Source organism: Varanus komodoensis, unplaced genomic scaffold (genome assembly GCF_004798865.1).
Source record: "Varanus komodoensis strain SLA01 unplaced genomic scaffold, ASM479886v1 scaffold37, whole genome shotgun sequence".
Classification (NCBI taxonomy): domain Eukaryota; kingdom Metazoa; phylum Chordata; class Lepidosauria; order Squamata; family Varanidae; genus Varanus; species Varanus komodoensis.
This window is the reverse complement of record NW_025335889.1, coordinates 5641326-5651975: the sequence shown is the minus strand read 5'-3', so window position 1 is coordinate 5651975 and position 10650 is coordinate 5641326. Positions and strand designations below refer to the sequence as shown.

Below are 10650 nucleotides of genomic sequence, written 5' to 3'. Positions count from 1 at the left end.
AGAGAGAGAGAGAGAGAGAGAGAGAGAGAGAGAGAGAGAGCACACCCCACAAGCAGAGTTCTTATAGGAATACAACACATACAATTTTCTTGATTTGTTCTTTCAGACTACAAATAGAGTTCTCGTCTTTTTAAAACTAAGCATTACAATGGCCTTTAGCTTGAGTAAAGCTTTCAAGCAAAGTTACACAGCTGTCAGAGTGAACATATTGTGCTCACCCCATTTGAGTGAAATCCCAGCTACTGACACCCAGCTATAGCCCCTGCCATGGTATACCACTGAAGGAAGTGTCTGTTCACTCTATTCCCCTGAAGCACAGAGTGCCTCATACCAGTGGGCCAGGGCAGCCATATAATCCTCAGGTTACTCTCCCTGACTTCACTGTCTTAGTTACAAAGGCATAGACTAGAAGTTACCCACCAGGAGAATGAGGATGGTACTGCAGGCTGCAAACACAGACATGATTAATTTGAATTAATGCATTTTAAAAATCAAAGAACTTTGTGGTACACACCATTATAGACTCTTGAGAAAGCATGCCAAGTCTCAGGTGTCTGGATTTTATGGTTTTCAGACTAAACAGATAAGTCCCTTTTGTTTATTGTGCATTGCAACAACACAGTAAAACAAAACTGCCTTACAAAATGAATGTGCCTTTAACATGCATCCTCATTGTGCTGAATTTATGAGGTTTGATGCTGAATTTTGCTATTACTGTTCTTCCAGATAAGTGCTGTTTAGGAAGGAAGAAGGAACTGTTCCATGTTTCTGAGCTGCTAGACCAATGCTTCTCCACATTAAGATATGCATCCAGGAGGAATTGTCCTCCCTCTTGTTGTTGTTGTTGTTGTTTAAACTTCCATTGCTGTCACTCTGGTGCCCCCACTTTTATATTTCTGATCAGCAGTTATTTAAACTTGGACTTGTTAAACGACTAAAGCTTTCTTTGATAAAACAACTGAAAACTTAACTATGTCCATAGGTGTAGTCTTTGATATCTTCATTCTCTCTTGTGTCCATCCTTATTCTAAGGATGCCTCTTGGAAGAATATCAACAGTCACATTTGATAGCAACTCATGATTTTACATTATAAGTATGTCACTTAGTCCTTGTGCAGAAAGGCAGCTGTATCTAACAGTGAAGGCAGCCCTGTCAGGCACATGCAGACAAGTGAAGCTAGTCTTTTCACTTAACCACTTCTGTGCCATTAATTCAATCCATGCCACATTCTGTGTTGTGATGGAATAGCAAGTTTGTGATGAAATGGTTGCTCTGTCGGACTACTACAGGATACGATTCTTGCACAGTGCATCCCTCTGTACTTCTCTGAATCAAAGCCAATGGGATTGTCAGTGTTGCTTTAAATGGATGTATATGTGCTAATTGATCTTTGGGATGTAGAGAGTTAGTAGAGTGTAAGACATTCGAACCTTATGTTTCTTTGACCTCCTTTCCTGTATCTGTGTCATTTTCTAGAATTCCACTATCATAATAGCTTTGTCATTACCATTGTTCTCCATTAGCCAACCTTTACTAGAAAGCTGCAGCAGTATCTCTTCTTTTTCCTGGGTTTGGCAGTGAAGCTCCAGTTAGCTGTGCCAGATGCAATGCTTCCTCCTGGCTTACCTTACAAGGCTGAACTCCACTGAATGCTAACATCTTTGTTCAGGCTGCTTCACATGTTGTTTATTTACATGCAAAAACATTGTGGAAATGATTAGCCCTGTTAAGCACGTCTATGTTGAAACCAGTGGGGGACATACACTAGAGTACGTCCTATGTGTGCATGCAACAGTTGTACCTCACATGTACATATGCCAGGGAGCTGGGATCAAATGGAGACCCCTTCTCCTCTGTGCACTGTCTTCCAGACACTGGTAAAGGGGTTGAGCAAGTGGCACATAGTGGAGCCTCGGAAGCAGTTCTGCCCTCCCAGCGTTGGCAGGAATGTGGGGGAAGCCAGTGGCAGCCACGTGACTTGCTGTTTGGGCAGCCTGCCAGCAGTTGTCAGCTAGAGTCCCTTGGCCAGAGCGGCCAGCCTTTTGTTCCACAATCACTAAATAGCTCTCTAAGCCTTTTGAGTTGACCATGGCCTAACCTGTCAATAGTAGGCACAGGGTGCCTACTAAACCTACAAACCCTGGCTAATTCGGCTGGTTTGTAAGTGGACCTAGGGTGGCTTATAAACCACCTCTTTGGGAAGCAGGGGCATTCAGATGGCATGTTAGCCCTGACGACTTGAACGTGTCCTGTGTTCTCAGAAATAGACTCGGGAAAACATGCAAGTTACTTATTAGATGAGACATGGCTTAGTTTTGTGCTGGGAATACCTGTACCAAGATTGTAAAGGTTTTATTAATTATAAATACCTTTGAATTTGAGCAATTATGACAGAAATAGACCATTCTGTGATACTAACATGCCTTTTCTCAATTTGGCTTATCAGTTTTAAGTGAGGATAGGTTTGGCTCTGTCATTTCTATAAGTCAAGCAGTTCTGTCTTCTCCTTGTTATCTGTCATCTTCTAGGAGCACTAATTGACTTACTGCAGATTACTTTTAGGATTTATTTTATAAAATATGCTAACTGCAGTAAATAATGTTTCAAGTGGGTATATATAAATAAAAATAACAATATTGACATAAAAAAGAAACGTTTATGTCAAAGTTGTTGTGAAACAGTAAAACGTAAAACAGTAAAACGTCTATCAAAAGTACTGTTATGTGCATATAGTATTTTAATTAGTATTTTAATGTATAGTATTTTAATTGATTTATTTGTGAGCCGCCCCGAGGCTTCGGCAAATGGGGTGGTATAGAAATTTTCTAAATAAATCAAATAAATATAAAAATGAATGCAACAAACTGGCAGTCTAGATTTAAATATTGCAGGAATGGATGTTTCATATTAACTGTTGAATTGGTGTTTATCTCACACACCCGTGCACATGTACACACTCTCCACATACAGGCATAACCTTAGTTCTTTCATTTTTTGTGTGTTTTGGAATGCTAACTAACTTTGACATTCAAAAGATAGTAATGTAATGTTCCTTTGTAGGTCTTAGAGTCATGTGACAATGTCTGAAAGGGAACTTCATTCTCTGTGTGTGTGTGTGTCTCCCTCTAGGTGGGAAGAAGAACGCCTTCCTGAAGGTATTAAATGGAAGTTCTTGGAACACAAAGGTCCTGTTTTTGCACCACCATATGAACCTTTGCCTGAAAATGTCAAATTCTACTATGATGGTAAGTTGTGTAAAATGGATGGTTGGTGGAAGAGGATGGCCTGGTTTGACTGACAGACAAACCATGGTTTCTTGATAACATACTGTGTGTGACAGGCAGCAAGTTACCCACAGTAATAAGTGGATCAAGTTCCTTTGACAAGCTGCCCTGTCAAGCATAATTATGCATGTCCCCCAGGCACATGCAGCATTGTTAACAAGGTAAGGTACTGTGACTTGTTAACTGCCTGCCAATAATGCAAACCCAGTCTGTGTGTCTTTATGATAAGAAACAGGGAAAGTACTTGTAGTAGCATGTCCAGCTGTGGTCTCTGAAGCTTGTGTAGGAGGAACAGATCTTGTCCAAACCTCTTGAGAATTTTTTAAATAGATGCATCAGGACTGAAATGTGCAGAAACTTACAGGAAATCACTCTGAAATACCTGTCATTTTTTAAATGTAGAATCAAGTTGGGCTTTTAAAACGTGAAAGGTATTTCTGTGACTGAAAATCTGTTTCATTTGTAATTCTAAACATACTCCATCAGTGGAACTAATTCAGACATGATGCTTTTATTCCTTTGGTTTTTAACCCTAGAAGAATATGTAGCTATAGATAGGGGAAAGAGAAAGAGAGTGAGCGAGAGAGAGATGCTTTGGCCTGGCTATCAGGGATGTTGTACTGAAAAGAAAAAAAATGTTTTCATGCTTGACTAAACACCTTTGTCAGTCCAGAAAAGGATCAGGCTTTTGCATGCAGAGCCCATTCAACTGAAAGTAGGCATCTTCTAATTTGTGTGGTTTCATGGGAGGTGGGGACACTTATGCATGACTAGAATTGGATAAGGACTCTTCACTGAAGTTCGTGCATTACTAGTTGATAGTCTATTGTCCCTGCCTAATTAACTAAAGGTCAATTCAGAGATTATCTGCATCCCCCCCCCCCAAATCCTGGATTTACCATAGTCACTGCCTGAGCTAGTGTAGGATATCTCAGTGTTCCTGATGCTACACTGTGAAGAGTCAGTGGGACTCACTGCCTCCCACCAGCCTCACAAAGGGTTAAATTTAGTTTCCTGGCCAGGACCATCTGGCATGCTCTCAACCCAGCCCAATTGACAGGGCAAATACATCAGGCAAAGGAGACACCTCAGGTAAGTGACATCACATTCTCTGACTCAATTGCAGCTTTCTGTCCCAGTCAAAATGAGCAACACCTGAAGTGGCCAAGAGAGCAAGGAAGAAAAGAAAAGGGAATTTGGCTAAAAGGAGACGAGAAGAGAGGGCAGGGGAAGAACACGGGCTTGAGGCTACAACAATGGGCGGAACCCGGGACATGGAAGGGAGCCACAGAGGAGGGAGAGTGAGAGTGGAGGAGATGTGGGAAAGATGGAGCACAGGTACATGCGCTGCTCGCAGCTGGGGTGTGGAGTCAAGTTAACAGTGGCTTTTATTCTACTCATTTTTTGTACACCATCCCAAGACATTTGTAGTGGATGGGTTAGAAAAGCTTTTAATAAATAATAAATAAGTTGGACTCCCTGAGAGGAGGAGAGCCTATGCCTAGCTTCTTTTGTTGACAGACTCTAGGTAGAATTCAAGAGCCCACTTGCTAACATCATTTCAGAGAGTCAGGGGGATGTGAGGTTTTACTCCAGTTATGTATTGGCTACAAGCTGCCAAGAGGGGCTGCTGGAAAAGCAGCAGCAACCCTTGGTGTTCTACCAGCTATTTCCCCAGGAACAACTAGAGACAGTAGTTATTGCATGGGGGGGGGGGGGGGGGGTCCCTGCCATGATGTATACAGTTGGTTGCATTTTTGTTCTAGAGTGGTGACTCCCCCTCTTGTTGCAGTTTAACTGGATTTTGGGTGCGGGTAACCAAGAAGCATTCAATAAAAGTCTTTTAAACACCTTTTATGCATGACCCCACTGATGGAAACACTGGAACAGGGATGGTTTGATGTTCCTCTTAAACTGGACCCAGTGACACAGACTTATTGAAAAGACTGTTTACACTAGTTTAGAAGAGTGATAGCCTTATTGCAGCAATTCAGTCACTAGAAGCCATCTTTTGAGTTTCTTCAGTTAGGGAATATGAGAGAATATATGAGAATATGTTAACCCTATTGTTTTTAAACTAATGGTAGATAAGCCCGAGTAATCTCTATACAAGAGTGGACAGGGCAGTCTTAAATTACATCTGTCCTTGAATGCATGGTATCAGTAGAGTGCAACTACTTTAGTATTCAATACAACATGACTAAGCTACCTTGAGCATGAAATCTTCATATGCCTATATGTTTTACATTAATCCTACTTACTCAAAATATCCTAGAATCCACCTTTGAACTTCTATAATTTGTATATTTACTGACTTCATTCAGATAAAGTGCTACACCTCTGGTTCAGCTTTATTAGTGTTATGGCAAGAACTAGGATCGTGCTTTCTCCAACTTATCCCCTTTACATTCATGGGGAAAGAATCTACAGTTTCTTGCTGTGATTTGTAACAAACAAATCCTGCTGTGGAATACAGTTTGTCTGAATGTGGGAAATTGTGTTTTGCAAACCATCATTTGTTAAGAAACCAGGATCTGATCTTGGTTTGTTATCTTGATTCATTAACTGAACTTCTCCCATATTTGGATAAAATGGAAAACCATTTTGGTTACAGATCTTAACTGGCGGCTTTATTATTCTTCCCCTTATATATGTAGGATAGAGTCAAGAGAGCATTAGTCTGAGGTTTACCATGGCTCACAGTTGAAACATTATAGTTTAACATAATGTCTGAATGTGAGTGCTGTAGGTTTATTCCTGAGGTGTGTTGTACATGGTTTAAAAGGTGTGACTCAGTTGGTCAATCAAACATTGCCAAGACAGGTGAGCAGCCCTCCTTAAAAAAAATGAGAGCAGGAGCTTATGAGAGCTGCTTCCTTAATGTGTCACTGCTGGATAGATTTTGCATATTCATATAGCAATACAGACTTGTTGACTATTGGCTATATTTAGATTATCAAGATCTATGCTTCATAACCTGAAATATGCATGAACTTCAGACACTTCCACTTGGCCACATTGTTCATTTCTTTGCATGAGTAGCAAAGCAAACCAGAAACCTTAATTAATCATACCTTGCTCCATCTGCACTAGAAAATTGGTTAATAGTTTCCAGCCATGCAAGAATAAGTAGCCATGGTGTAAGACTGTCTTTGGTATCCTGACTTGTTTGGAAATCATTAAGTATAGTTCCTGAACCAATTGTGGTAAGTCTGAATCCTGGTTTGTTTGCTTGTTTGAAGGGAGAAGCAAAGTGGCCACATTAATATTTTAGCTAATGGAGCCAAAATCTTACTGTTTGTACCATGTTTTCGTGACCTTCTGTGCATGTTTATTTGCAGTGGATAATATTTGTCTTAATCATTTTGCTCCACTAGTTCACTCACTTATGCATCTCATGGGAGAAGCAGTGGATACTCAACTGTAAAATACATGTACTCAAATCTGAAAGGCATACAAAAGTTTCAAAAATCAGAACTTGTTTCTTTAGAATATTTGGAAGAGGGTTTCAGACCTTCACTGGTTGTGCTTTGAATCTTTTGAAGGCTACATCTAACCTTACTCCTAGTTTTACCCATGAGCACTAGTTTTACCCATGAGCGCATGAATTTGGCATTGGCATCAGAGTACATTAAACATCCCATATTGCTCATCTTTTAAAATTGATTTGAAAGATACTTTTGGTGCATCACCAAAATATAAAGCATAAGATCCTCTGGTCTAACATACAAAAGAACTCTTTTCAACTGTATTCTACAGTGTGACTAATTTTCTTAGAGCTAGATATAGAAATCCCTCCCACACATCCAATTCATCAAGAGGACACACTATTTTGCTTTCTTGGCCTACCTTAACTGTACTGTGTAGTGGCTGTATTGGATTTCACAAAAATCTGTTCTTCTAGAATGGCAGCTCTTTAGACTGTTGTCAAATAAAAGATTTCTCCTGTTTTCTGTTGTTGTTAAACTCTGGCAAATCCCACTTGACTAGTGTGTTTTTAGCACAAGTTGGGCTTGCATCAGGTATATTGGGTAGGCAAGGGAGGTGTTGTGTCTGCAGTGCATTAAGGCATCAATTGCTTCCTTCCTTGAGCTGTGGGAAGTGCTCCCTTTCTACACACCTAGTTATTTCATACAGAGCCTGCTATAACAATTCTTCAATCAAGGGCAAACAGGACCTTCACAAATCATTGAAATGAATAATTGAAAGCAGGCAGCCTTTTAAGAACTCTTTGAGTCAGTGGAGTTAGAATTGCCACTGTATGTTCAAATGGCGCAAAACCAAACCAACACAAAGGGCTCTTTGCCAATTGTATGATGGTCAAGAATGGCACAGTGGAAGAAATGGGAATGGTCACTACTACCATTTGTGGAATGAGGGCAACTGTTCACCCACTACCTAATCAGTACTTACTGCCTTTGGGGTTGGCGCCACAAGGCCTTATGCCTGCCTGGGGATGTGTGGGTATACGTCTGAACTATCCGGATGTCCTTCAACCCTGTTCTTTTATTGGCACTCTTCAGGAACAGAGAAAAGAGTTGGCTGAAATTGTTTATAGGATGTGTGACTTTGTGAGGTGTTGCCTTAGAAGGGCTTTACCATATATCTGTAGAAGAGAAGTAAAGAGGTGTAAAATATACATGAAGAAAGAATAAAAAGGTGCATGTAGTGCCCTGCTTAGTAATATTATTTGGGATATATGGATTAAACTTTTCCATAGTAAACTACCAATTGTTCTTGCCCATTAAATAATTGGCATGCTGTGGAGTGGCAAAGGACTTTTCCTTAAGGGGTGTTGCTCTTTTTTTAAAATGATCTTTCTCCCATAGGTCAAATAGTAGTTAAAATAAAAACGTTCCCCTATAACATTGAAAAATTAATGGTCAGATTCTGGAAGCCATAATGAACTTCTGATCTTTTGTCATGAATATTATGCAGGTCTGTTTCATCAGTAATCTCCCTAAGCTGCCCTTCCCTCCCCAAACAATGCTTACTGTGTAGTAAACAGAGGGAACCCATAAACTGGAGATCCATTTTCATTCTGACACATATACAGGTCCTGGAGATGAAATTTGTGCATACCCAGAGTCTGTTTCTCTCCCTAATGGAGTAAACTTCTGTTTTCTGCTTTCAAAGCAAAATCCCAAAATTGGAATACCCAAAAATGTTTTGAGCAGATGCAATGCAATTTTATGCTGCCTATTTTGTTACTTTTAATGACAGATTTTACATTAGATCAGGCAATTTAAAGCTACATTACTTTGTCTATATCAGAACTTGGAACTAAAAACTTTTATTAAGGAACTCCTTGAGGCCCTAGCTCACCCTGAAATGCAAGGCTGTGCAATAACCTATTTGTAGGATCATTATTCTGGCTGTGCATTGTATATCCACAGAGCACCAGTGCTCCGTAGGAATGCTCCTGGATTCTATCTTTCTGAGTTAAGATGATTAAACTTAACTCAATTTCAGATGAGTAAACTGTTTGAAAGTTTGAACATCTATTGTATGCTACCTTATTTTCTTTTTCCTCATAGATTGCTTTCTCTCTTGCAGGTAAAGTCATGAAGCTGAGTCCCAAAGCTGAAGAAGTTGCTACATTTTTTGCAAAAATGCTTGATCATGAATACACTACTAAGGATATCTTCAGGAAAAACTTCTTCAAAGACTGGAGAAAAGTATGGATAGCATCATGGAAGGGTTGGGCACTTGGTTCCTTCAGAGAATTCAAGCAGGCATCCCAATTTGCTGCTTGCCTTGTCTCCTATCTAACAGATGCTTCTGGAGCATTAACAGATGACTCATTCTTTGTTTCCTTCCTTATTGAATGCTTGAGCACTAAGAATTCTGCTTGTGAAAGGAATCTACACATACCAGAGCAAGGGTTTCCTTCTGATTGCCTCTCAGCCAATCCCATTTGGTCCATTCTGTGTGTCCCCCCACCACTTTGCTAAATAACTTTGCCATTCTTGCACCATGTGCAAGCTTGAATGAGTAAAGTTGAAGAACGAGCAGTGTGGGGAGTATAAAATAAAATTCTACAGCCAGTTTGGCTGAAGTAGAAAAAAATCTCCACAATGGAGAAGAGAGGAGAAGTTGTGGAGCTAGAAGCACATAGACAGAAATCTCATGCTGTTGGGGTACAAGAAATGAGGAAGGAGGGAATCTTGACAAGAGAGGTAAAAGCTATGATTTGCTGGGGAGTTAGGTTGCCCTCTTTTCCATTTTATGATAATCCTTTTGCGGTGCTTAAGCTGAAGGGCTAATAATTATGCTTACATACACTCATAGTTGCCAGTATCTAAGCTACTAGAGCTTTTAAGAGTGTGTTGGAGACACCTTGTCTGGCACCCATTGTTGTTCTTCATATCCCAAAGTTAGGAGGTATGACAAGTGCTGCTGGCCTCATTAAGGTGAGTCTGCTTTTTTTTCCAAATGAGTGCTCTCAGTGCTGCCTCATGCTTGGTTGAGACAAAATGATTTACCACTTTCACTCCTAACTTGGTTGCAGTGCCTGTCTTTGAAGTGTTTTCCTGGAGTAATGGCTCATTGTCAAAGCTGTCTCTGTCAGAGGCACCCTATACGCACATTCTATTGACCTGGAACCTCTTATAAATTACCATGACTGATCTCAGCATGTGGAGTGACAAAGTGCATTGGCCTAGCTGGCATAGATAACCAAGGATTGGCAGGCTAGTTGTGCACCTTATTCTGTTTGAGAAATGTGGAAAAGTATAATCAGAATGGTGATTAATGGCCAATGTATAGACGGACTAGTCATGAGCTCTTTCTGGTTATTTGTAAAGAGTAGCCCTGAGCTTCTTTGGGAAATAATAGCTCAGCCTAACATAGGGATGGGCAGAAAGTAGATGTCTACATGTTTTAGTCTTCAGCTCCCTGTATTCTAGAACAGCCTTCCCCAACCTTCCCCAAGCAGGGCCACCCTCTTACTGGGAATTCTGGGTGTTACAGTCCAAACGTGTCTGAAAGGCACAAGGCTGGAGAAGGTTGTTCTAGAGCATTGGACTTGCTGAAAGAGGATTCTGTGAGTTGAACGGCAAACCATCTGCCCCACCCTGTCTGACCTAACTGACAGTTTTGTTAGGCTAAAATGAGAAGGCTGTGGATTTGGAGGAGATGGGATATAAATACAATAACATGCATAGTCATTATACTGTTGCAAGAATGAGTGTAAGAACCTAAGCTTTTAAATAAATACCATATATACTAGTGTATAAAATGATCCTTGAAACTGCAAAAAGTGAGGCAAAAATTGGGGAGGGGGATCGTCTTGAAAGGTGAAAATTTTTCATTACACATCAATATACAGTGAATAATACTCCTCAAGTGCATCTAATTTTTGGT

The 10650-nt window shown here is 40.3% G+C and overlaps 1 protein-coding gene across 2 annotated transcripts in view; it reads left to right on the top strand.

Annotated features, from left to right (window-relative positions):
• TOP1 (DNA topoisomerase I) overlaps window positions 1–10650 on the top strand; it is a 90174-nt gene that overhangs the window by 53330 nt on the left and 26194 nt on the right. Inside the window, exons 10-11 of one of the 2 annotated variants that reach the window (XM_044440401.1) lie at window positions 3131–3246; window positions 8842–8963. In XM_044440401.1, coding sequence (XP_044296336.1) covers window positions 3131–3246; window positions 8842–8963 — 238 coding nt within the window. The other variant, XM_044440402.1, reaches the window with a different exon arrangement.